This window comes from Podarcis filfolensis (genome assembly GCF_964270895.1).
Source record: "Podarcis filfolensis genome assembly, chromosome: 14".
NCBI classification, from domain to species: domain Eukaryota; kingdom Metazoa; phylum Chordata; class Lepidosauria; order Squamata; family Lacertidae; genus Podarcis; species Podarcis filfolensis.
In genome coordinates this window covers 26472959-26499906 of record NC_139616.1, presented here as the reverse complement: position 1 = coordinate 26499906, position 26948 = coordinate 26472959, and the positions used below count along the sequence as shown (strand labels likewise).

The window sequence follows — 26948 nt, the reverse complement described above, 5'->3', positions numbered from 1 at the left end:
CCAGAAAGTCCAAACATACGTTGCCAGTTATGTCCTGACTATACTGGCTGCCAAATTGTTCTTACACCTATGAAGTCTTAAGAGGGTCCAGGACCCTCATATCTTAGCTACATTGTTGTTCTTTCAGTCAGAACTTGCCGGAACGGGCACCTCTCAGGTGGGCACCATTACCATTATAAGCGAACAAGGGAGGCATTTATAGGGAGTTCCAGCACCTCTTTTTCTAGAAAAATAGCTCTGCTTTTATAGGTCTTTGACTGCATGAGATTTCCCAGATCTCATCGTCTTAATCTGAGACCCTTCTCAGGGTGCCACACTTGAGATACCCGAAGGGTGGTGATGAGAGAATGGAACGGCCCTTCTCAGTGGTATCCCCATGTTTGTGGAACATTTCCTCCCTCCAAAATCTTGGGTGTAGTTCATTAAGGGTGCTGAGTATTGTTAGGAGACACACATGCTCCTTGCGGGGCTACTGTTCTTTGACAATTAATCCCTCCTTCCCAGGGAACTCTGGGAATTGTAGCTCTGTGGAGGGAATAGGGGTCTCCTAACAACTCGCAGCACCATTAATGAACTACATCTCCCATAATTATTTGGGGGAAGCCATGAGTGTTTGAAGGGACATCATAGTGCTTTAAATGGATGGTGTGAATGCTGTTTGGGGGGCAGGGCTTTGCTGCTTGGTGTGGGGGAAGAGTGTGAAGTGGGGGTGGGGGAGACTGCTCTGTGCCTGAATGGGCTCCTCTTTTCAAAGGCTGCAAGGCAGGTCACCGCAGCCAGAGGCAGATATTGGAATTCAATTTAGGTAAACAATGGAGGCCTCTGAACCCCCCACCCCTGCCCTCCTCCAGCAGGTAATTGCTTCCTGGATGAGATGGAGTGCAAGCCTCTCTCAGCTCTGAGAGCGGATAATGGCCCACCTGACAGATTTCTCCAAAGCAGGAATTATTGTGCTCCTGTGGATCTCTCTCTCTGACTCAGAAGGCTGACAAGGTTGCGCTTGGCTTAGGCAGAAATGTAGCTTGCTTTCACATTTACTGAGGACCAACCAAGAAATGACTCTTACCCAGGAGATTGAGGTGGTGGTGAGAATAAGAGAGAGAAGAGGAGGCAAAATTTCAAATATATGTATGGCTGACAGGAGTGGGGGGCCTTGTCAGCATATTATACTTCTGCTTAGAGATCTGTCTTGGTTGCCAATTTGCTACCATCCAAGTTCAGGGTGTTATTATTATATTATAAAGCCCTTAACTGTTGGGAATCTTACGTAGTGGCAGTTGTCCACAGAGGCAGCTTAAAGTCCAAAATAGTTTATTGCTGCAGAAGATAAGGCTTCAGTAACACAGTTCTGGACGTTGATAAATACATCTAGCTAGTAGGCTTTGCAGATACAGAACATTAAGTATTTCTATTGTTGCAACAATTCTAGACATTGTACAGACTCGAACTCACTTCTCAAGACTGACCTTGACACACAGCACAAGACACATGAGGTGACATGCCTTTATCACCTATAGTTAGGCTTGGGCCATTAACTTAGCAATTGCCTTGGCTGACCTTGCACTTGTTGGCTTATCTCATACATGGAGTGATTTATGCTTATTCCCTGTTTATTGATATCTGGCAGGTTGCCTTCACTGTACTCTTTTTGGTGCCTGCTAAAGACATTTTTGTTCAGACAGACCTACTAGCCATGATGGCTCTGCTCTGCTGCCATAGTTGGAGGAAGCAATGCTTCTGAATACCAGTTTCTGGAAACCACAGGAGGGGAGAGGGCTCTTGTGCTCGAATCCTGCTTGCTGGTTTCCTCCAGGCATCTGGTCGGCCACTGTGAGAAGATGATGCTGGACCAGATGGGCCATATGCCCGATCCTGTAGGCTCTTTTTAGGTTCTTAACTATAACACTTGAAATGCCTTGAGCCTTTTTGGAGTCTCAAGAGAGACTTCCTGGATTATCTCCTATCCCTTGTTGCAGACCGAAGCAGCGCTCTCTTGAGGACACTGGGAGCTGCCATGTAACGAGTCAGGTCCTTGGTCCATCTGGCTTAGTGTTGTCTGCACTGACTGGCCGCGACTCTCAGGGAGACTCTCCCAGTCCTTCTTGGCGATGCCGTCGGGGATTGAACCTGGGGCCTTCTGCATGCCAGGCACATGCTCTGCCACTTAGCTTGCGGTACACTTAGCTTGAGGCCTGTCTGGTGCATCAGTCTGAGAATGTGTCTCTTGTAGCACCCAAGAAAAGGTGTATCCCCCCCAACTTCCGTGTTTCTGGAAGGAACAAGCCAGGGGAGAACTATAGAGGCAGGTACTGTGTCTCCTTTGTCCATGGAGTTTTCTTGGCAAGGATATTGGAGTGTCTTGCCAGTTCCTGCTCCAGGTGGATCACATTTGGTCAAAACTCTCCACTATGACATGTCCATCTTGGGTGGCCCTGCACAGCATAGCTCATAGCTTCTCTGAGTTATTCAAGCCCCTTTGCCATGGCAAGGCAGTGATCCATGAAGGGGCCACTGGGCCCATCACCTCCTGGCAAATCGAAGGGGAAGAAATGGAGACAGTGAGAGATTTTGCTTTCTTGGGCTCCATGATCACTGCAGATGGTGACAGCAGTCATGAAATTAAAAGACGCCTGCTTCTTGGGAGAAAAGCAATGTCAAACATAGAGATCATCCTAAAAAGCAGAGACATCACCTTGCCAACAAAGGTCCGTATAGTTAAAGCTATGGTTTTCCCAGTAGTGATGTATAGAAGTGAGAGCTGGACCATAAAGAAGGCTGATTGCCAAAGAATTGATGCTTTTGAATTATGGTGCTGGAGGAGACTCTTGAGAGTCCCATGGACTGCAAGATCAAACCTCTCCATTCTTAAGGAAATCAGCCCTGAGTGCTCACTGGAAGGACAGATCGTGAAGCTGAGGCTCCAATACTTTGGCCACCTCATGAGAAGATAAGACTCCCTGGAAAAGACCCTGATGTTGGGAAAGATGGAGGGCACAAGGAGAAGGGGATGACAGAGGACGAGATGGTTGAACAGTGTTCTCGAAGCCACCAGCATGAGTTTGACCAAAATGCAGGAGGCAGTGGAAGACAGGAGTGCCTGGCGTGCTCTGGTCCATGGGGTCACGAAGAGTCGGACACGACTAAATGACTAAACAACAACAAGTGTGTCTCCTTGCCAGTCCTTGCACTGCACTCAGAGCTATAAGGAAAGTGCAGGATCTGCGTCCAGTGTTGCACCTTTTTGGAAGAAAAAACACATAAGGCAGAAGCATCAGAGAAATGCACAACATGACCACATGTTTGGCTCTCCTCCTCCCTCCCCCTTGCCCAGTCGCCTTGTGCACCCAGGCCACAATCATTTATTTGTTTGTTTGCTGTGTGTTTCATAAAAGTTATATGCCACTTGATTATAGAGAAACCTCAAAGCGGTTGACTTTTCTGTCCCTCCCCACCCCTGCCTTGCGTCAAGCCTCTGAAACCGAGCCCTGGATTCACTTTGTAGCTCTGGAAATGATTAGAAGACTTGACTAAATTTAATGCAAGTGGTGAACCATTAAATCGGTTAACAAAGCCATGAAGCAGGATGTACATAATCCAATTAAAACCACTCTACATACCAAGATATTCATCTGCCCAGACGTCCTTATATGGTGGCCGTAACCTCTCATATCCTAACAGAAATTCTTCCCTGCACACTGAACTCATGGCATCCTTTTGTATCACCGTTATATTGAGATAAGTGCTCCCCACCCACCACCCAAGTTGGCTTTACGAACTTGCAAGCCAGCCTTCCACCCAGATGGGGGCAAAACTGAGAGGGAGGGAGAATTTCTAGGCTTTCAACTTGCCCTGCATCATTTAACCTCCTTGCTCCCAGGAACCCCACCTTGACCCACAGCAAATGAATGGGATCTGGCACATGCTCTTTAACACACACCCCTCTCCCTCTCCCCTTTGCCCTGCCGGTGAGCCTGTGTTGTGCTATAGAGGTAACTGATCCCTGTTAAGTGATCTTGTGTAATCCGCTGAGATGAACTTGGGAGGCCGAGGGGACAGGACAACAAGAGGTTCCTAGCTTCAGGCAGCCGTCATGAGGTCACTTGCATACTTATTCCTTGGTTTGTTTCTATTTTTGAAAAATTGTAAGAGTTGGAAGGGACCCCCCGAGGGTCATCTAGTCCAACCCCCTGCAGTGCAGGAATCGCACCTAAAGAATCCCTGGCAGATGGCCAGCCAACCTCTGATTAAAAACCTCCGGTGAAAATGCATGTCCGCATATCACACTTTTGCTCGTGTGGTTTGCTTCAGCTTGTGCAGGTTTGCCAAACACACAAGATACTGATATCAGGCAAACACCTTCACTGTACTGTTTTGGGCACCTCCTAAAAACATTTTTTTAAAGGCAAGCCTACCCAGATGTTGAGAAAGTTGACGCGAGTTTTAATCTGTTTTTAGTTTGTTGTTATTTTAACCTTTTGGATATCTTAAATTATGGTTGGTGATTCTTTTTATTGATAACACTGTTTATCTTTTTTTGCAAACCACTTTGAGGGTTTTATTTTTTTGCAATCCAGTGGTATATAAATTTTGTGAAATAAGTAAGATTGGATTCCTAAAAGAGAGAGAGAGAAAGTTTAATAGTACTACAGTTAATAAACCCAACCCCCCCAATTAATCTGTCCATAAGTAAATTAATAGTAAATGCATACTGATAAATAATGCCATACAAGACCACACTGTTATGTGCGACTAATGACAGGGGGAGCTATCACCCCTTCATTTTTTAAAATGGAAGTAGCTTTAACCCCCCCCCCCACTCCTGCTAACACGCACGGAAACACTGCAAAGTGCTTCCCTTTTTTGTCACCCTGATTGTGAGCCCCAAGTGAGTGTGGTTAACTACCTGGCATTGAGTGTGGCCTGTCCCCCCAGTGCCTGGCTGGGTTTGATGGGAGTGGCAGTGGAAAAACACCTGGAGGTAGGCAGCAAGTTGACAAAGACTCTCCTAGAGGAAAGGAAGGCATCATTAACTAAGGACAGGCGCAAGCTTCAGGTTTTCCAATGCTCTGGCAGGAAGGCAAATGCTATCGGTGCTGTTTTGGCCTTGGCTAGGATTGGGAAAGTTTGCATACCTTGTTATTACCACCATCACCATCATCCTGGCTTTCAGGATGCTAAATCCTTCCAGGGTCGCTGGCAACAAAACAAAAACCAGTGGCTATGCTGTGCTTCTGAATACCAGTTGCTGGAAGCCACAGGAGGGGAGAGGGTTTCCCACAGGCATTTGGTCAGCCACTATGAGAAGAGAAAACTGGACTGGATGAGCCACTTGAGTGATCCAGCAGTCTCCTCTTATGTTCCTAATCTTGCCTGCATTTTCTTCTTTTGATTGGTTTGCAGTTCTTGTTTAAAGTCTCTCTCTCTGTGTCTTTCTCTCTCCTCCCCCTCCCTTCTCCGCAGCCTGCACTTTCACTTGCTTAATGTTTCATTTTAGGTTTGATTCCCCAGGCCTAAAGCCAAAAATAAACCTGGCCCAGGTTTCCCATTCAAATCTCGGAATTCCAGATTGCAGAGCTTTTAAGTACTGTCAGTAAAACTCAAGGCAATAAATGCTTATCCTTAGCACGTATCAAAGTGCATAACCTTTATACTGTTTCGCCTTTGAAAAACACACAATGTAAACTCAGTTGTATCTAGAATTATGGGTGTGATGCCCAAAAGTACATAAGCAACTTTTTACAACTTTGTCTTTATTTTTTTCTTGCATGAAGGCTTGAAGTACTAACCGTTTCCCAGCTTTGCAGCCACTGTCCTTTCAAGCTCAAGTTTTCCTTTCCTTCCTTTTTTGTCAATGTAATTTGACCATCTGGATTTGATTTGGTTTTTGTGAGAGTGATGCACCAGGTCTCGTCGCAGCGCCTCTTACCATTGGCTTTATTGCAGCAGCAGCAGCTCCAGGCCCAACACCTCTCCCATGCGGCCCACGGCCCCCCTGTTCAGCTCCCGCCTCACCCCTCGGGCCTGCCACCACCTGGGATCCCACCAGTCACGGGGAGCAGCTCAGGGCTCCTGGCTCTCGGGGCGCTGGGGAGCCAAGCCCATTTGACGGTGAAAGATGAGAAGAACCACCACGACCTGGACCACCGAGGTGAGGAAAGGGCAGGCGGGCCTCTGAACCCGTGGGTTGTGGATGTAATTTCCATTTAGGAAGGATGCACCATCCATTCAAAGCGCATGGCTTCCCCACCAAAGAATCCTGGGAACTGTAGTTTAACCCTCACAGAGCTACGGTTCCCAAACCCTTGTAGAACTACAGTTCCCAGAATTCTTTAGGGGGAGCCATGTGCTTTAAATGTCTTGTGTGGACATATGCAGTCTGGGAAACTCAGGGGGTGGCATTAATGTGGGCATGTGGTTTCCCCAAAATGTTTTTGCCTTAATCCAGGGGGAGGGACTCTTTATCAGTTCAGGGGCAGCATCTTCTCGCAGGCAGCCAGAGGCAAGAGAGGGCAGAGTAATTGGGTGTGGCTCTTTTTGTGCCCTTGGCCCAACTAAACAAAAGGCAGGTGTTTCTACATGCCCACAGCTCCATCCTCTTGAGGCAGGAAAATGCACTTGAGGGAGGGGACAGGACAGGGCCTAGGAAAAGTGTGACCAGAGGCCAGATAGAAATACACTGAGGGCCACTCTGTGACTGAAGTTCTCCACCCATGTCTCAGTCCATTCCCAGACTAGTGAAATTCCTACACCCCCCCCCCAAAGGATCTGTGGATCTCTTCCACCAGCAAAAGGGCTTTTCCAGCCTTCTTCCCTTGACAGAAAACAGCCGTCTAGTTAGTTGCCGGAGAAATCTCTCTGTCTAAGGACCAACATGGGAAGGAAATGGGTTTCTTCCTCCAGATTTGGAAAGAAACGTGTCAACAAACCATTTTGCAGTTATTTATTTTTTAGTTGCCCTTTTTCCTCTTTGTGTGTCTGTTCCATTTCCCCCCCTTGTGTGGTGCTGCTTGTTTGGCCCAGTAATTGTTTGCCAAAAAATAAAATAAAAGGAGCGAGGGGGTTGCTGCCGTCTGGGCCAAGATTCCTTCCAGAGAACAAAGATGAAAAGGCCAGCGGGGCTTTTTATCAAGCCAGACCAGAGATCGCTACGTGCAAAGGAACAGTTGGGTTGATGTTCTATTTTAAGACTTTCTCTCTTTCCCCCTGCCTTCCCCACCCACTTCTTTTCGTGCTCCCTTTCAACTCGGCTGCCTCCGTCCTCCGTGCCAACTCGGCCTTCATTCCTGGAAGATCGGGACGCCAGCGCAGTAAGTCCCCTTTTCTTCCCCTCTGGACATCACACCATCTTTGTATTGAACGCTTGATGAGTTTTGCCATTCCTTGGGCTTGGGCTCTCCTTCCATCTGGGCTGGGCTGTCGTGGGATTCAGGCAGGGGACATTTTCAGCCTTATCCGGAGACACCGTTGAACATGGAACTTCACGCCTTCTGCATGCGAGGCAGCTGCTGTACCCCGGAGCTTTGGTTCTGCCACTGTTTTCCTTGGATTCCACTCTGCTTAGACTTTCCCTGCCACTTGGATGGTCTTGAGATCATTGGATTCAGCTTGGTTGGCATCCGCTTTTGCCAACTTGGTTTCCTCTAGGTGTTATGGACCCAGCTCCTATCACCTCCAACATCTGAGATCCCTACTGGAGGGAGCTGTGGTCCAAAATTCTTGGAGGGCACCAGTTTGGCAAAGGTTGCCCATAGTGGTGGGATTCCCTGGAGGGAAAACCACTGATTTAGGTTGACTTCTCTACTGCTTTTTCTAACCATTTGGCTGTTGTTGAGATTGTCTCAACCGTTGCCAACGAGAGCGGATCAGTCTGAGCTGATGACCTGGGGGATTGGGGGGGGGGAGTGAAGCGAGAAGCCCCCTCAGCAATTAGGAAGCAATTTCATTGCTGGTAGCTGTTCCATTATCTTGGGTCATCTAATCTTTTGGGAAGGACTTGGGTGATTACGTTGTGTGAGGCAGGGATGTGGAAGGTCAGGCAGTTAACTAAGCTTCTCGAGGATGGCGGCCCCCCGCCCTGCTCCCTCGTCACCATCCATCTGGACATTAATGGTCCTTGATGGGGCTCAGCTTCCAGCTACAGTTATGAGGGCTCCGCTTACTCTTTCTGTGTTGAAAGAGAGGCTGTGAGGAGAGCAGGAACAAAGTGGCCCAAACCCTCATTATCATCATCCTTTGAATATGAGGAAGGGTGAGGGAGGGGTCTTTGTAGCTATTCTCCACCTCTCAGCTCTAACTGGAGGAGGGGATGCCCCTGAGGCGCAAAGTTCCCCCCTTTTTATTGATTTCCTGCCATCTGAGGGCTGTCCAGAGGGACGCCAATGGCCCCTCAGAGTGTCAGACACCATGACAGGATAGAGCCATGACAGGGCATGGGGAGATGGTCCTCAGCAGCCCCTCCCCCAAAAGCTCTCATGAAGGGGCTGGTGGGGGAGTTTCTGGGGGATGCAGCATTTTTGCCAAATTAAGGTGAGGGGGGGCAGGGCCTTGACACTCATAGATCCATCTCCAGGTTGCTTTGTTCACATTTCCTAATTGGGTTGCTGCAGCAGCAAAAATATCGAGATAGATGTATTCTGAGGAGGGGAGTTTCTTGGCGGCCTGCCTGCCTCAGTGCCCCCAGAGGCCCTAATGCGATTCTTCCTCGGGAACCGTGAGCCTTTTCAGCATGACTGGCTGAGAAGAAAAGGCGGCTGGTTGATCCCCAAAGCAGCTTATTGGGGATGCGAGGAGGGAAACATGAACTGCTGGGCTTCTCCCATTCAGAGGAGAAAGAAAGGGAGGATGGGGGCTGGCTTAGAGTCACTTTATCTTTAGCAAAAGGCTTTTGCGGGGTGGGGTGGGGGATGAGGGTTGAGTTCTGTGGAGAAACAAAATGCCTGTAATTTTGGCTACAGAGGCAGGAGATGCCAAGAGGCCAGCAGCTGTTTTCAGAATTGTGTTCTGTGTGTGACATGCAGTGGCAGTAAAATTTAAGCCTGAGCTCCCCCCCCCCAATTATTAATTAATAAAAATATTTGCATACAAATATACATCAAATCAGTTCAGAGCAATAAAAACATATAAAGCCATCACATACTTGCAAAACTTTTAAAAAGCACATTTATTTGGCTGCGAGACAGGATGTCCTTCACCAAACCGGCACCCTCCAGGTGTTTGGAACTACAACTCCCATCAGCCCTTGGCATCAATGCTGTGACTGGGGTTGATGGGTTTCGTAGTCCAGGACACCTGGAGGTGTCACTGGGCTGGGAAAACTGCACTAGGAAGTCTTAGATCTAGAAAGGGGACGAGGGACCACAAATCGAAACAAACTCGCTTCTCACTTTTAAGATTGGTGCACAGTTTCTAATTCATGTGTCTGAAACGTGCACACAAGTTGGCTGTGTGCTGTTGTGCTCTTCTGCCTTGGGATGGTTTGGGGCAGTGGTTCCCAAAATGGGTGGTACCACCTCAAGGCGGGGCGGGGGGAGATAATAACAAGGGGGTGCGCTAAGAGGCAAGCAGGTAGCACAACCCTCTCTTCTTTTTCTCCTTCTGTTCTAGAATAACTCCATCTCCCCATCAGAGAGTTTGAGAGCCAGCGAGAAGCACAGGAATCCCACCGACTACAGCATCGATTCCAAGAAGCGGAAAGCAGAGGAGAAGGACAGCATGAGCCGATATGTAAGTCTTGAAGGCCCCTGTCGTGCTCTCCATCTGACCTGGTTTTGGCCAAGGACCAAAGATCTCAGGGCGGTTCACAAAAGCAGAACACACATGATAATGGGACAAACCTCAAACTGTGACAATCGCGAGAGTCACATCATATTTTTCCCCCAAGCGCAAACCTGTCATCTTGCCAAGGGGCAATGTAGCCGCAGGACTAATAATGACTCATCCACTACTTCGCAGTAGGCAGAGGGGGTGTCGTCCCAGGCAGCCCTTGCAGGCTTTAAGGAGGAGGCGTTTTCTGTCTTTCAACGGAGTCACTGCTTCTTGTTTCAGGACAGCGACGGTGACAAGAGTGATGACTTGGTGGTGGACGTCTCCAATGAGGTACGACAGAGGGTCCCTCTCCCTCTCAGTCTGAAACAAGAAATCCACATTAACCTTATATGGAGATGGAGCAGATTGGCCTGGCTTCTTTTAAGTGCATAATCTGTAGGAAAATAATAAAGAGATTTTTCTCTTGATGCAGAAGCTGTGGGCGTCCAGTGGCTTTACTGGGGGGGGGGTGCTGCATCCAAAATGCTCTGGAAAGAGTGAATGCAGTATAGAACCCCAGGATGTCACCACAGTAGGCAATTCCCCCGCCCCCGGTTAGGTCTGTTATCAACTGTAGAGAGTGAATTTTTCCGTGAGAGCAGCAGCAATTTGTTTTGTCTCATAAGTTTGCAAGTCTCTCTCACACACACGTAAATATGTTTTAGTATACCAAGTAAATGCGTTATGTTAGGGTGTTTTGCAGTCCCCTCCTTCCTACTTTGGCAAAGGGACTCCATGGTGCCCCTGTTGCTAACAGCCTCCTTGTGTTCCCCGCTCCCCAGGATCCTGCTACGCCTCGGGTGAGCCCTGCCCACTCGCCTCCGGAGAACGGGATCGACAAAGCCCGTGGCTTGAAGAAGGATGCCCCCAATAGCCCTGCCTCGGTGGCCTCATCCAGCAGCACCCCTTCCTCCAAGACTAAAGACCTGGGCCATGTAAGTGAAGGCCTTGCAAAAGATGCCTCTCTGCCCTCTTGGGAATGCTTGCTGAAGGTGGACCTGTGGGGCTAGTTCTCCCTGGAGGAGCAGAAGTCCGGCTTATGAGTGAATGTAGAGAAAGGCAGCTCTGGCGCAGTGATTAGAGTCTTTAACCTAGTGGTGCAGCAATAAAACTGCTAGCACATTTGCAAAGCCAAGCAGGGTCTGGCATGGTTTCAAATTGGATGGGGGACCGCGTGTTGAGATTCCTGCATTGAAGGACTAGATGAGCCTCAGGATCCCTTTCATTTCTACAATTCTATGAAACTAGGAACTGGGAGAGACCAGGGTTCAAAACCCCACTTAGCCATGCAGCTCACTGGGTGATCTTGGGCCATTCCCTGCTTCTCAGCCTAGCCCACCTCACAGGGTTGTTCAGGGGATTAAATAAGGGGGGCAGGGGAGAAACACGTTTGCCACCTTCAGCTCCTTGGAGGAAAAGGTGGCATATAAATGCATGAATCAGTACTGTGGAGATCAGGAGAGATCCAGTAGACCTGATCACATAGAAGAGGGGCTGGTAGTAATTGCTGTGGATGGGACCATTTTTGCTGTGCAGATCATTGGTCCAGAAAGCAGCTTTCGTTTCGAGCCAGTTTAAAGTCAACAGTCTAGGCCTTTGTTCCCCATCTGTGTGCTGGAGAAGCAAAGAACATGCTTGCCTTGGGGCAATAGTTGGGGGTGCTGGGCACAGAACCCCCACCCAAAGGATCCAAGGGAGATGCTTTACTGATCGGAACATGCTTTGATGTGTAATGTTTGGTAACTCTTTGGCATTTGAGAAGAGCTGCATTGAAGCAAGAGCCAGAACGAATGTTCAACATTTTCCATGCTTGCTAAGAAGAAATATAGGAGAGTCCACATTTGACTAGAAGGATTCAAAACTCCATCTTGGAGTAAACTGAGAAGGGGGTTGATCATAGATTTGAGTTATTTGAGGTTTCAGATTTGGTGGCTCTGCTCAGAGAGTCTTCTTCATTTCGGGAATCTCAGCAAATGCAGAAGACTGACTTTGTTTCAGGATCCTTCGTAGGAAGAAAGCAGAAAGCCAAACTTGTCAAAATGTCAAATGGAGGCAGATCTCAGAATTGGGTTCCTGAGGTAGACCATTGAGTCAAACGATTGGTCCAGCTCATTCAGTACTGTCTGCACTGACGGTCAGCAGCCCTCCAGCTTTTTAGGGAGGGGTCTCACCCGGCCCTACCCGGAGATGCTGCTGGGGGTTGAATCTGGGACCTTCTGCATGCAAAGCAGATGCACTGAGCCAAAACCACTTCCCACAAGCACTTATGGAATCAATCTTGCTGATGCCAACCCATCTTCCCCAATCTTGTTTTGCACCAGAATGACAAATCTTCCACCCCAGGGCTGAAGTCCAACACCCCTACTCCAAGGAACGATGCCCCAACGCCTGGGACAAGCACCACCCCAGGCCTTCGGCCGATGCCGGGCAAGCCATCTGGAATGGATCCCTTAGGTATGTGGCTCCCCTCGCAGGGTTGTTGTGCGTGTGGTTCAGGTGTTCGCCACTTCTGCCAAGGCAAAGCAATGTTTGGTGCTAAAAGACTGGCCTAGAGAGGGCTTAGGTTTTAGCGTTTGTGTGGAATGGACAGGGAACTCCCAGCTTCCTGCTTGTCTGACCCACCTTTCCACCCCTCCTCCTATGAATCTGAGCAGCCTGTCACAGAAGAGAATGCGTAGGCCAGTGGTTAGAATGTAGGACTAGGACAGAGCTTTCTAAACTGTGTGTCACGGCACAAACACTCCCAACGCTCCTCCAGGGGCTGGAAAGGGGTTAGTTTAAAAGACGCATGTCTAAAAAGTGTGTCACCAACATGAAAACTTTGGAAAGCTCTGATCTAGGAGACCAAGGTTCAAATCACCAGCCAGTGTGGGGTAGTGGTTAGACTGTTGAGCAAGGACCTAAGGCACTGAGGTTCAAATTACCACCCGGCCATGAATGTAATTGGGTGACCAAGGGCCAGTCGCTGCACCTCAGCCTCTACTCCCTCACAGGGCTGTTGTGAGGATAAAAGGGGGGGAGAGAAGTATGTACATAACCTTGGAAAGGTGAGAGATATAAATGAGCCTGTGGCCCATCTAGTTCAGCATCCTCTTCTCAAAGTGGCCAGAGACCCCAGAGAGAAGCCCCCAAGCAGGACCAGAGCACAAGAGGACTCCCCCCTCCGTTGGTTTCCAGCAACTGGTACTCAGAAGCATTACTGTGTTCAGCTGTGGAAGCAGAGCATAGCCTTTAAAGCCCTAAACGGCTTGAAGGAGCATCTCCACTTCCATTGCCCAGCCCAGATACTAAGGTCCAGCTCCAAGGGCCTTTGGGCAGTTCCCTCACAGCAAGCTGTGAACCTACAGGGAACCAAGCAGAGGGCCTTCTCGGTAGTGGCGCCCTCTCTGTGGAACGCCCTCCCATCAGATGTCAAACAGATGAATAATTATTTGACTTTTAGAAGATCATCTGAAGGCAGCCCAGTTCAGGGAAGTTTTTAATGTTTGATTTTTTTGTGTGTTTTTAATATTTTGGGAGCCGCCCAGGGTGGCTGGAGTAACCCAGTCAGATGAGTGGCATATAAATAAAAGAACAACAACAACAATAACTGTTGTTGTTATTTATTATGGCTACTGGCCACTGACAACTCTCCCCAATGAATTTGTCCAATCCTCTTTCAAAGCCAACCAAGTTGGTGAGCACAGTCAGCGTTTCTTCCCCCGAGTAATTGATCCACTCACCCCCCCTTTCCCTTTTTCTCCTTCTCCAGCATCTGCTCTGAGGACACCCATTTCCATCGCCGGTTCCTATGCCACCCCCTTTGCCATGATGGGGCACCATGAAATGAACGGCTCCCTCACCAGCCCTGGGGCCTACGCCAGCCTTCATAACATCCCGCCTCAGATGACGGCCGCCGCCGCCGCTGCTGCCGCTGCCTATGGCCGGTCACCAATGGTGAGCTTTGGAGCTGTACGTAAAACCTTTTTAGCTCCTTTTTCAATGGGGGGGGGGTGGTGGGTGAGGGGTGGGTTAACTACCAATCCTGGGAACTCTGGGAGCTGTAGCTTTGTGAGGGAGATCACTCTCAGCACCCTTAACAAACTACAGCTCCCAGAATTCTTTGGGGGAAAGGCATGACTGTATATAAAGTGGTATTTGAATGCTTTAAATTTAGAGTGTGAAAGTGGCCCTATATGGGCCAATGGTCTGAGGCAGTTTCTGATGCCGCTCTGGGCCTGATGCCTAGCAGGGCCTTCCTAGTTTATCTTTTGCTAGATCTTCTATTTCTGGCCCCTGTAGCTCAGTGGTCAGAGCATCTGCCTTGCATGCAGAAGGTTCCAGGTTCGATTCCTATCATCTCCAGGTAGGGACCCTGGGGTGCCGCTACCAGTCAGTGCAGACAGTACTGAATGAGATGGACCCAGTGGTCCAATTCAGTACAAGGCAGCTTTCTCTGTCCCATTCAGTCCATGTTATGTTGGTCTGAAGTGCCTGTGGAACAAGGGGAAAGCCCCTACCCCGACTTAAGAAATGGATGCTCATTTTCCTGGCCTTGGAGGGAGGGGTCTTTCCCTAACTATCTCCCCTCCTCCCATGAAAAAAACCAACTGACCGCAATTCTGTGAGAACTGACTTTCCGCTCCAGTCAGCAGCACTTTGCTGGGTGGTTTCTGTGGGAGCCTGTGAGAGTACATCTTTGTTTCTCCCAGGCTCCTGATGCCTTCACTTTTGTTTGGTTCCCAGGTTGGCTTTGACCCGCATCCGCCAATGAGGACCCCCGTCCTGTCCACCAGCCTGGCGTCCATCCCCGGCGGGAAGCCGTAAGTCAGACCCTTGACCTTCTCCCCCAAAGCGTTCAGTCCACAAGTCTGAAAACTAATTGCCGCCCATCTCCAGATAGGGGGCCCACTCTGAGGAAGACCCTAGCCCTTTCCTTGCCCATGTAAATTTGGCAGCAGGGAAGAGCTCATTTGGGTGGCTTAATATGTCTGCCTGAGTCGTAATCAGAATTAATAAAAAGAAAAGAAAAAGTCTGAAAACCAAACCAGAAAACCTCCCCCCTCCAAGTCTAAAATAAATATGCAGGGGAAAGGGAGCCAGCTAGAGGCACCAGTGGAAGTTTTGGGTGCTGTCTTGGTATAAAAGAAATGCTGCAAGCACAGCGACGAGATTTCTGGTTGCAGAAATCCCATTCTCCTCAAATGAAGAGGCAAGCAGGGTTTGAAAAGGGAACAGAAGTGTTGATGTTCCTGTGGGATGTTCCTCGTGGTTGTTTTGGCACCATCCACACTTGCATAGCATTGTGACAGTTAGGCAATGTGATGTCTTAATTAATCCTTGGGACTGCTGCTAATTTTTGTTTATTACCTGCTCTTCACCCTAAGGTCCCGATGGTGAGTTACAGCATTAAAATACAATATTGAAAACAATTTAAAACAACTTCCAAGCATAAAAATAAGGTGGGGTGCTAAAAATGTGCACCTCAGAGGCTGGGGTGAAGAGATGCACTGAAAGCTGTAGAATGAAGGTGCCAGAGGCCACCTGTGTGGGGAGTGAGTTTCACAGCTTAGGGGCCACCACAAAGAAGGTCATCTCCTGGAGACAATTCTGCCAATTTCAGCTCCCAATAGGGCCTGTAGGGAAGGAGGGGGTCATTCATATATCTGGGGCCTGAGTTGTTTAGAGCTTTAAACACCAATGCGAGCAGCACCTTGAGTTGTGCCCGGAAATCAATTGGCAACTGCTAGGAAGGGTGGACCACACCAGCCCTAGGAGACTGTTGGGGGTGTAGCAGACAAGAGCATAAGAAGAACCTGGCTGCTGAATTAATATGATGATGATATTTTATTATTTATATCCCGCCCATCTGGCTGGGCAGCTTACAGCATATGTGAAAACATAATAAAACATCAAACATTAAAAAACAGTATCTTATACAATATATTTCAAATACGCAGACTAAGGACTATGAGTAGAAAAGCCAGCATGATATAGCAGATAAGTGTTGAATTTAGACTTATCATCACCTCTCAAGACTAGACTGGTATGGTGCAAGACACTTTAATGAAGGGCTGCAAAGAAACCTGAGGATTAAAATCATTCTCTTGCACTTCCGCCTGCCTTGGATGCCTCTGAGCTCTGTTACTTATATACTCCCTCTAAAATAGAGGCATAACCTTTCATGGTAGCCACTGTCACTATCAGCTTTTTTAGGCTGGAAAAGAAGAAATCTAAACTAGGTTCTGAGACCAGGCCAAAGGGAGCCCATCTGGTCCAGCTTCCTGTTAAAACAATGGCCAATCGGATGCCTCAATGGGAAACCTGCAATCAGGCCCTGAATGCAACCTCAGTGCCCTCCCCGCTTGTCTTTCCCAGCAACTGGTCTTCAGAGCCCTCAGTCTCCTCCACCACCACCACCACCACCACCAGTCTCAGCGCCCCTTCTCTTGTCTCCTCCCTAGAGCCTACTCCTTTCACGTGAGTGCCGATGGGCAGATGCAACCCGTCCCATTTCCTCACGACGCCCTGGCTGGCCCCGGCATCCCCCGCCACGCCCGTCAGATCAACACGCTGAGCCATGGTGAGGTGGTGTGTGCTGTGACCATCAGCAACCCTACCCGGCACGTGTACACTGGTGGGAAAGGATGTGTGAAGATTTGGGATATCAGCCAGCCTGGCACCAAGAGCCCCATCTCCCAGCTGGATTGCTTGGTAAGCGGTGGGAATGGACAGCCCTCCATTCAAGTCCAAGGAGCCTTTGGTCTTTGGGTCCATGACTCATGAGTTATAAGCCACTGATTGAGGATTTTCCATGTCAGCAGCTGGCCTTAGGGAACTCAGCCTGGGTTCTTTGCACCTTTATTTGTTTCTCTGTATATTTTAATTGATTTATATGTAAATAAACATTATAAGTGCACATGAACAATAGCAATATTTGCATGGGTCACATATAAGCTCGCTCATATTTGGAAATGGCATATATTTCAGAGGACATTTACCATGCTCAATGCAACCTTTTCCTTATTTATCTCAATAATGTAATAATTTTCTAAGACGAAGAGCCGGAAGTCAACTTTTTGGAAAAATTGTATTAAACTTGATGTAATTTGGCACTGATTTGTTAGAAATTTGGAAAACTAATCAATATTATTTGGCAAAAAGTGAAAATGTAATAATATTCTTGCATCTGATTAATCATGTCTCAATTTAAAAATCAATTATGGGAATAGAATTAATATTTTGCTCAAGCTGCCTAACAGCACCCATATATATATATATATATATATATATATATATATATATATATATGTGTGTGTGTGTGTGTGTGTGTGTGTGTGTGTGTGTGTGTGTAATTCTTAAGAGAACATCCCCCTATATGTATCTGGAATTGTCAAATGTTCCAAAGTTACCTGGTTGAACAGTGTGGACTCTGCTTGCATGGAGTTAAGAGCTGGGCTGTGTCATTGACGTTACGTTTTCCTGCCCCCAGAACAGGGACAACTATATCCGCTCCTGCAAGCTCCTCCCGGACGGGCGCACACTGATTGTGGGGGGCGAGGCCAGCACCCTCACCATCTGGGACCTGGCCTCCCCCACCCCCAGGATCAAGGCAGAGCTGACCTCCTCCGCCCCCGCCTGCTACGCCTTGGCCATCAGCCCAGACGCCAAAGTCTGCTTCTCCTGTTGCAGCGACGGCAACATTGCTGTCTGGGATCTCCATAACCAAACACTGGTCAGGTGAGTAAGGTCCTGGTGGTAAGGAAGGGCTTTCAAAGAAGTCTTGGGTAGATGGGGAAGGAGATTCTACAGGAAGCATCTGTCCAAATGAAACCAAGGGATTCAAAGAGCTGCATTCTTGCGCCATGTTCTGTTCACCCTTTGCTCTGGCAGAGCGGAAGCCTGTTGTTAAGGGAAGGGTCACAGCTGAGGGGTAGAGCACCTGCTTCGCATGCAGAAGGTCCCCGGCATCTCCAGATCAGGCCATGATGGCTGTGCTCTGCCTCCACAGCTGAAGGCAGCAATGCTTCTGAATATCAGTTGTGGAAACCACAGGAGGAGAGAGGCCTCTTGTGCTTGGGTCTATTGCTGTCCCATTGAGGCAACTGGTTGGCCACTGTGGGAACAGGATGCTGGACTTGATGGGCCCCCTTTGGCTGAGCCTGCAGGCCCTTCTCACAGGGAATGTCTGAGACCCTGGGGAGTTGCTGCCAGGTCATGTAGACTACACTAAGCTAGCTGGGCCCAGTGCTCTGACTGACCTTCCTGTGTTCTGAGACCTCTTTTAAGCTTCCTGGCTTCCTAAGTTGTCATCCCCCCCGCCCCCCGCAATATGTTCATCTCAGGTCCTTACCTGCAACCCGAATGCAGGATTCCTCAGCAGCTGTGTCTATCAAGCCTTCCCTTCCCAAATGACTGGAAGCTGGAGAAAAGGACCTTTGGGACCCAGACGGTAGAGGCTTAATTTCCCCCCTCTCACAGCATATTGGAAGCTGCCTTACACTGAGTCCGACCATTGGTCCATCAAGCTCAGTATTGTCTACACCAGGGGTTGGCAAGGCTTACCAGGCATGGGCCAGATCACTCCTGTGGAGATCCTCTGTGGGACAGGCTGGCGCAGTGCAATGCCAGAAATCGTGTCTCCACATGCCCAGACACCAAAAATCGCGCCTGCACCGAAGCGATTTTCGGCATCTGGGCATGCGCATAAGGGATTTGTGACGCTGCAGACATGCACAGACACAATTTCCAGCATCTGGGCATGCACAGAAGCAATTTCTGGAGCCATGGAAGAGAGTCCCCACACCACGCTGCGTGCGGGGCGTCGCTGAGCAGGTGGCTTGGTTTAGGGGTGGCTCGTGGGCCCGTTAAATGGCCTTCATGGGCCGCTTTTGGCCCATGGGCCTTAGGTTGCCGACCCCTAGTCTACACTGACTGCCAGTGGGTCTCCAGGGTTTTCAGTCAAGATTCTCTCCCTTCCTAGAGATTCTGGGGATTGAATCTAGGACTTGCTGCTTGCAAGGCAGATCCTGCACCGGTGAGCTTACAGCCCTTCTCCTAAATGTCTCTGAATGTTGGTTTTCTCTTTCAGACAATTCCAGGGCCACACAGACGGTGCCAGCTGTATTGACATCTCCCATGACGGCACCAAGCTCTGGACGGGAGGCCTGGACAACACGGTGCGGTCCTGGGATCTGCGGGAAGGCAGGCAGCTGCAGCAGCACGACTTCACCTCCCAGGTAAGCTGGTGTGGGACTCCCTCAGCCTTTTCTCCTAGATGAAGCAGCCCTGCTCAGGATGGAGGGCTTCCTTAAGAAGCAACTCTGAAGACCATACCAAGATCCTTGCTGGACCAGGCCAAAGGGGGCCCATGTAGTCCAGCATCCTGCCCTCTCAGTGGCCCACCAGATGCCCCAATGGGAGACCCCCAAGCAGGACCCGAGTGCAACAGCATCTCTCTCTGCTTGGGATGCTCAGAAACTGGAAGCTTTGAGCAGAGAAAAAGCCTGGACAAGGGGACAGAAAGCTCAAGAGCATCTGGTGTGCTCACTAGCAAAGCTTGGCAGTGTTGTTCCTTACCAATTTTCATAGTGGTATCTCTTGGACCTGCAAGCCTCAGGCTGAACAGTCCAGGCAACCTGAGTTCCTATCCCTATCTCTCAGCTGGACCTCACACATGAGCCTTCATGGGGCACTTTAGGAACTTGCTGCTGAGGTGGAAACGATGGCATCTTTCTGGTGTCGAAAGGAGGCCCCTGTGGATGGGCCAGGGGAGTTTCTGTGCAACCCCAACAAGGGGAGCCTCTGCTGCTGGGAGCCTCTCCATGCTAGGCTGTGCTCCAATTCTGAAGGCCAGGAAAGGGGAGCCTTTGCACCCCTATATTTGCTTCTCCTTCTGCAATTGCAAACATAACCCCACACACCCAGCTCCAGGTACTGGTGAGAATTGACTTGGAGCACATTTGTAGGACAGCTGAGGTTTTGAGCAGCTTGATCCACGGCAGGGATCTCACCTCAGTTAAGTGCTAGAGGTAAAGGAGGAAGAGGGCACTCTGTGCTTGAGAAGGAGCCCTTAAATAGTTGGGAAACTCTTCTGGAAATCTATCTAGGACAACAGTTCTAAAGTGGGGCTGTACCACCCCCTGGAGAGGGCTGTACCACAAGGGGATGGCAAGATGACACTGGAGGTGTGGCTGGTATCCCTGAATCAAGTCCATCAATTTTGTCGACTGAATTAAACTCAATAGTTTGAACTGGATTTTGAATAAATCTGCAATTATTGTTTTGGATTTTATTGTGCTATTACCTTCCTTAGTGGGTTGGGCAAAGCGCTATTCTGAATAATGCTTTTGGTAGTGTCGGGGGCACTGGGGATGAGTTTATAGAAGCAAGGGGGTGGGGGCCCAAAAAAGTTTGGGACCACTGGGTTAGGAGATAGTTTGATCTGCAAGCCAGAGGAGCTGCCTGCTTACCAATGGGGAGTGTTGAAGGAGGTAGGTCTTGAATGTGCAGCAGCCTCAGGGCCCTGAGTGTAGAACTCGTCGTTGGCATCCGGGGTCGAAAGGCCAGCTGGCTAGCCCCCAGCTGGATCGTTTCCCTCCCAGCCTTCACGCTGTGGAGATCCATCAACCTCTGGCTCCGACGTAAATCAGCAACTCAAGCTAGCTGACTTGAGCACACTATACATAGCAGTGTAAACCGCACAAACAGAAGAGGCTGAGGCTGTGGATACATACTAATACCTACGGATTTATTAATCATAAATCAAGACAAAGAAATGGACATGTGACACGTAACAATCCCATGTCTGCTACTAAGGGGGAATGGAAACTCCCAACACCCTCGTCCTCCAGTTCCCTATCTCTTACCAGTGTGCAACTTCTCTTCTTTCCTCTTGCCATATACAATGGGATTGAATTTTAAAGCTTGCATGTATGTGTGTGTCCTCCCAAGCAGACTTCAAAGTGTGGTTGCTTCCTGGAGGAGACACCCCTTTCAGGCCTGCTCTCCTTTCTTCCCCACAGATCTTCTCGCTGGGCTACTGCCCCACAGGTGAATGGCTGGCTGTGGGCATGGAGAGCAGCAACGTGGAAGTTCTCCACCACACCAAGCCGGACAAATACCAGCTCCACCTTCACGAAAGCTGTGTCCTGTCGCTGAAGTTTGCCTACTGCGGTAAGGGGCCCAGAATATCAACGGAGTTAGTTGCCTCTTTCTTGGGGAAGGGTCTGCAGGGTCCAAAATGTCCCAGATTCAATCCTCAGTGTAGCTGCACCAAGAAAGGTCCCCCTTCTCTCTCTATGAGACTCTGAAGAGCCCTCTGCCCTGTCCAAATAGAGGGGACTGGGTTTGATAAAGCACAGACTCAGTGCAAAGCAGCTGCCCAAATGGCGCTTGGATTATATTGCTTGCTAAGAGATGATTTTAGCATTGTGGGAGGTGCATTGTAGGGAGCCCCATAGGGAGGGGTGAATGCTGGTCTTCTCCTTACCTTAATTTCTGGGGAGATTCCTAGTTGGGTGGCAGGCACGAGGTATGGGAGAGCAACATCAGAACATGTCTTGACCTGATGGAGTGGCTTGCTTTTGTTTATTTACCTCCTTTCCTTCCATGGTGGAACCTGAGATGTGGCTGCTCTTGTGCCTTAGAGCAGCCTCTTCCCACCTGGGGCCCTCCAGATGTTCAGGACATCAGCTCCCACTAGATCCAGCCAGCCCTAGGATGCTGGGGCTTACGCAAATTGTGGTCCAAAATGTTTGGAGGGCACCAGGTTGGGGAAGGATGTCATAGAATATGTTGCAGGAGAGTATGAACCCATTATTGTCATTTACAAAAGTTAGATCGGAGTGGTGGACAAGGTGGTCAACCAGTCCATTTCTGGGTGATTTGTGGTAGATCTGCAAGGATTTCCCATGGTTTTACAATGGCAACAAGTAAATGACTCCCCATTCCCTGGGAGTAAATTCTACTTATGAAGTGAAAGAAGCTTTGGGGGAACCAGGAGTGAAGGTTTTTGTGGGTCCAGTTCAGTTCTAGTCCCCAAAAGCAAAATCTTGGGCTCAGAATTATTTAATTCCAAGTGTTACGCCTTTTGTACCATGCCCTGGCTGGTAGACCTTTTTTATTTCTTTATATCATTATTATCCCACTTTTCCTCCAAGGAGCTCAAGGTGACATACATAATTCTCCTTGCTGCTTTACAACAACCCTGTGAGGGAGGTTAAGTGACTGGCTCAAAAGTCATTAAGTGAGCTTCATGGCTTAAGTGGGGATTTGAACCCGGGTCTCCCAGATCCTAGTCTGACACACTTAACCACTATGCCACATTGACTCTTGGTGGTTCTAGTTAAAAAAAGAGATCCCACAAGTCTTCCCTCTCCTAGGTTAAATCCTACTGAGAGCTGAATTTCCTGGTTGAGATTTTTGTAGGGTTTCTGGGGATCACGTCACTGGATTCTGTCACTATTCTGGCCTCCTTTCTGACCTGGGAGAATTGAAACTCTGCTTTGTGTGCCTTTAGGGAAGTGGTTTGTGAGCACCGGGAAAGATAACCTCCTCAACGCTTGGAGGACTCCCTATGGAGCAAGCATATTCCAGGTAAGGGTCATTCCTGCTACCGGGATCCAAATCCTGCCTTGGGTGCCATCTGAATGGAAAGGAAGGGTGTGTGTGTGTGTGCGCGCGCGCGCGCGCGTCTGCACAGATCAGATTCTACCATTCCATCTTGGTGCTAAGACGCAAGCTGGAAAGCGTGACTTGATGGGACAGGAAATAGCACCTCTGAGCACGAGCAGAGTGCTTTCCCCATTTAACTTGAGTAACCAGATCAGGGGTGGAGTGGGGTGTGAGTCGTTACAGACCTTGGAAGGCAAAGTGGAGCTGAAGCAAATTGGCTGGGTTGATAAAGGACTGACGGAAAGGGGTAGGGTTGTAAACAGAGCCTGAGGGTGCAGGATACCTCCTTGAGGCCCTTGGCAAGCCCTGTAGGTGAGGGGAGGGCTTGATCCATTGCAGCAGCATTGACAGATGTGTCTGTAGTTCTATCATCTGCATCCATCGGGACTTTCCAGAACGAAACAGCACCACCAGTACGGTCTAACCCTGGGAACCCAAACCTTATTGGGGAACCCAGTTTTAGCTCTTGTGTCCCATTGAGCCCCGCCCTCACCATTTCCGCCATGTTTCTGATACGTCACTTATACCCTTATTGTCTCTTGAGTATTGATAGATCTTGACATGTGACACCCGTAAGTGTTTGCTGAAGCTGATTATATCCCTGCTGAGTTTCCCTTTCCCTTTCTTTTCCCGCCTCCAGTCGAAAGAATCTTCTTCCGTCTTGAGCTGCGACATTTCGGCGGACAACCAGTACATCGTCACGGGCTCGGGGGACAAGAAGGCCACAGTCTACGAGGTGATCTACTGAGCCCAGGGGATTCTGCGGGGCCACCACACTCCAGGCAGACTGCGATCCGACCAGGCGGCGGTTGGGACTCCAGCAGGCAGATGGCGAGAGTGCCTGAGCACGTTCCCATGATGCTCTCTGTTGTGGAAGCTGCGCCACCTGGCTGTGGGGCGGGGGGAGATCTTCCATCGCCCTCTTAGGGTTGCTGCTCGGGTGGCGATTGAGACCTTGGCGCTTGGTCCAGCTGTGCGGGATTTTGCAAACGTCTTCTCCGGAGACCTCAGCCGGCTTGTGGTTTTTCCTGGTTTTTAACTTCTTGGTTCTCATGCCTGTGATCTCGGGGAAGCAAACTCCGGACCAGATTTGCTTCCCGGCAGAGACTCGTCCTTCTTTGTCTCTCTGTAAGACTTGTGGGAAATGTAAATAGCGGACGAGTTTTAATACGGTGGGGGACTCCTTCTGGCCTCGGGGGCCAGCTGTGTATTTTTTTTTCTCCTCTTACTTTGGTCTGCTGTAACTGTATTCCACTGGGGTTTTGGTTTTTTAGTTTTGGTGGTGGCCATCCTTCTCCTGCCCCCCTCCAAACACTCATTAGAGAGACTCTGCTGACCCACCACTTGCCCCTAGCGGGAGTGAAATTCCCCTCCGACATCCCATCTTCTACTGCCGTATCTGTGAAGCATCCGCTGTCTCTTTTTCCAAGACCCAAGCCCTTGCCCGGATTGCAACCTTTAGCCGCTGACGGGCGGCAGCAACGGAACAATCACCACCATCTTCTATAGGAATTCTTCTTTTTATTTTTTAAAAGCACTTCCGTCTTTGGAGCGATGAGAGGTCCGTGTCCGGTTAGGTTTTGGACCCCACCATGCCTGTCACGTGAGACCTTCAGGCCTAGATGCTGAGGAAGGGGTTTCAAGAAAGCAACGTTCAACAATATGCTCAGGGAGCCAGAGAGAGAAAAAAGAAAAAAGAAAATAGTAACTTGTGTGGGCTTTTTTATTTTATTTTAAACACTCCAATGAAAGTAAAAGTGATAGAGATGGTAACGTTTAAATGCAGGTTGTTGTTGTTTTTAAAAAGTTTACTAACACGAAGCGATTTCTGTGCGACGGGGACTGGGGGTGGCGTTGGCATCTAGCGGGGGTTTCACGTGGCTTTGGCAAATCTTCCCTCTCCCAGCCTCTTGGATCAAGTGAAAGTTGGGAGGGGAGGAGGAGGGAGGAGGGAGACTCGCCCTCCTGACATTTTTTGTACTAAAGGAGAAAATAAGATTTAAACACGGGAAAAAATCTACGTATTTGTGTAGCAGAAGATCTTGCCCTGTAATGTAGCATATGGAAGAGAATTTTTATACCACATTTTTATGGATTATTTTTTAATTTTTGATTTTGATCTGGTTTAAAAAAAAATACAAAACACTATGGCTTAAAAGGTGAAAAAAAAAACTACCTGTTTTTATTAAAGGCCATGCCGGTGCATAAAGGACGATGGAGTGGAGAGAGATTCTTTTCCTGATTGTACTTTTCTTTGGTGGCCTGTCCCTTTCGGGGGGGGGGGGGTGTGGGGGCGTTCCTTAGCTCCAGTTAGGAACCGGGATGGAGTGGAAGGGAAGTCTCTGAATTGGCGGTGGTACAGAAATTGATCGGGTGTGCTTTGATTGTGGTGGTGGTTTTAAATTGCAGCTGGCATCCAAGCAGAATTGTAGAGGAGGAAGGGACCCCAAGGGTCATCTATTCCAACCCCCTGCAATGCAGGTCAGTTCAACAGCAACAACAGCAGCAGCAAATAACTTTTGGGGCCCTTTACCATTGTGTTCCTTCTATTCTGTACTCGAGTCTTTGTCAACCTGGGTTTTTTTGGAAAGAAGCTCTCACTGCTGCACCCCCTCCATCTGTCACTTGAGGCCATTGCCTCACTCTGCCTACTAATAGGGCCGGCTCTGCTTTAGAGATGACACAGGAAGGTGCCTTATGCAGTCCATTGATCCATTTAGCTCAATAGCCTACAGCAGTGGTTCCCGAACTTTCCCCGGCTGGAAGAGGAAAGAGCAGAGCAACCACCCACATTTCCAATAAAATAAAACGCAGTGAAAGGTGAAGCCTGAGTTGTAGGTAGGAAAGGAGCAAGGTAGCTGGGACTGTGGCCAGGGAGATGCCCCCACCCAGAAATCACCCAATAGCCTTAGTAAGGAATGAAGATGGATTCGTGGGCTGGGAGTGGCGTCTCCCTCCTGGCACAGTCTCTGCAGAGGCTGTTGCATCCGCCAGTTCCCTCCAGTCTTCTGCCCTTTATGAGTGGATTCATCTCTGCTATAACCTTTCCCTAGTCAGCACTTTTGGAAAGGTTAAATTTATGGATAACCTAAATCCATTTTCCATTTGCCACTATTTCAAAGGCCCTTCCTGCCTATGTCTCTTCTGGGTCTTATTGCAGCTTTTGAGAACTCGGAGCACTAATTCCTCTTTATCATGTTTTGTTTTGTTTTTTAAGGATGCTTTTAGCTCTTCAAGATGCTCTGTGTTGGGTAAAATAACATGGGATGGAGCAAAACATATTTATGCTTGCTTGCTTAAAATGGCCTTGGTTTTATGAGGCTTGGCATATGATGAGTAAATCTTGTGAGTTTCAGCACTTGGGTTGGAAGGAGAGATGCAGGATAATCTCTTTCTTTTTAACGAACTGAATCTGGAAGGATAGAGTCCTGGTTTTTTAATTTTGTTAATATAAGCTGCCTTGGACATTTGTTACGAGTGGAAAGGTGTAATCAGAATTCACAATGAGAGTTCAAATAACAACTGTATTCCAAAACTGAGCTACAATTCCCAGAGTGGTTTAACAGTCAAGGCCTTTTCCCAGGGAATTTTGGGAATTGCAGTGCTGTGAAGGGCATGGAGGTCTCCCAACGACACTTGGCACCGTTGCCCAAACTACAGTTCCCATAATTCTTTGGGGGAGTTCTAGTGCTAAAAATGTATGGTGGAAATGTGGCCAGAGGGACAGAAGGAGGAGGAGAGCTGAAATCAGCACCTGGTCCAAATTTCAGGATCCCTACCATTCCTGGCAGTCGTTGACACTCTCTGAGCATCATAGTCAGCCTCTTCCCCCAATAGACACTAGCTATAAAATAACAGGTCATTAATATCCCAGTAAATTCTTTGGCTTGTTAAGGCTTCATTTCCGGAAAAGGTCTGACAGTGGCTCCATTTGATACAAGTTGTTATGTCAGGCAACAGTGGGGGAATAGATCTGTGATGCTCAAGCGATTCCAGGAAACAGTTGTGAGGGCAGGTCAACAGATGGCGTTTATGCGTAGGCTGAAGCCTTCACCAAACCAGGCACGGACCCCCGAAAGAAGGTGGGTGGCTAAGCACCGGACAAGCCACATTCCATGGCTAATGAGCCATGCTGGTGAGGATGGATTTAAAGATCTCCAGGCCTCGTGGGAGGCAAAAGGAATATGGACAATCATCCCCCTCTTGTTCAGAATGTGCTTGTAGAGATGGACCTGGAAAGACTTCAGTAGAGCCAGTGTGCGGTAGTGGACCTGGGAGCAAACAAGGTTCAAATCCCCTTACTCACTGGGTGACCTTAGGCCAGTCACTGCCTCTGCGTAAACTACTTCACAGGGCTGCTGTTGCGGAGATCAAATCAGGAGGGGGAGAATGCCGTACACCACCTCGAGCTCCTTGAAGAAAAAGGTGCCATAAATAAATAGCAATAAAGTGCAGGGCCGGCACTAGACGATTTGCCTCATGAGGTAAAG

General features: G+C 48.9%; 1 protein-coding gene across 7 annotated transcripts in view; it reads left to right on the top strand.

Moving 5' to 3' along the window:
* TLE3 (TLE family member 3, transcriptional corepressor) overlaps positions 1–24670 on the top strand; it is a 50535-nt gene extending 25865 nt beyond the window's left edge. For 2 of the 7 annotated variants that reach the window (XM_083586439.1, XM_083586436.1), the window contains exons 7-20: positions 5944–6148; positions 7291–7307; positions 9604–9723; positions 10045–10095; positions 10587–10739; positions 12126–12258; positions 13556–13740; positions 14530–14606; positions 16248–16497; positions 17276–17523; positions 18875–19022; positions 20808–20958; positions 22304–22380; positions 23099–24670. In XM_083586439.1, the coding sequence (XP_083442565.1) occupies positions 5944–6148; positions 7291–7307; positions 9604–9723; positions 10045–10095; positions 10587–10739; positions 12126–12258; positions 13556–13740; positions 14530–14606; positions 16248–16497; positions 17276–17523; positions 18875–19022; positions 20808–20958; positions 22304–22380; positions 23099–23206 (1923 nt within the window). In that variant the 3' untranslated portion in view covers positions 23207–24670. Of the gene's footprint in view, positions 1–5943; positions 6149–7290; positions 7308–9603; positions 9724–10044; positions 10096–10586; positions 10740–12125; positions 12259–13555; positions 13756–14529; positions 14607–16247; positions 16498–17275; positions 17524–18874; positions 19023–20807; positions 20959–22303; positions 22381–23098 lie in introns of all 7 variants that reach the window. The other 5 variants (XM_083586438.1, XM_083586435.1, XM_083586437.1 and 2 more) reach the window with 3 other exon arrangements.
* Positions 24671–26948: the final 2278 nt, after the last annotated feature.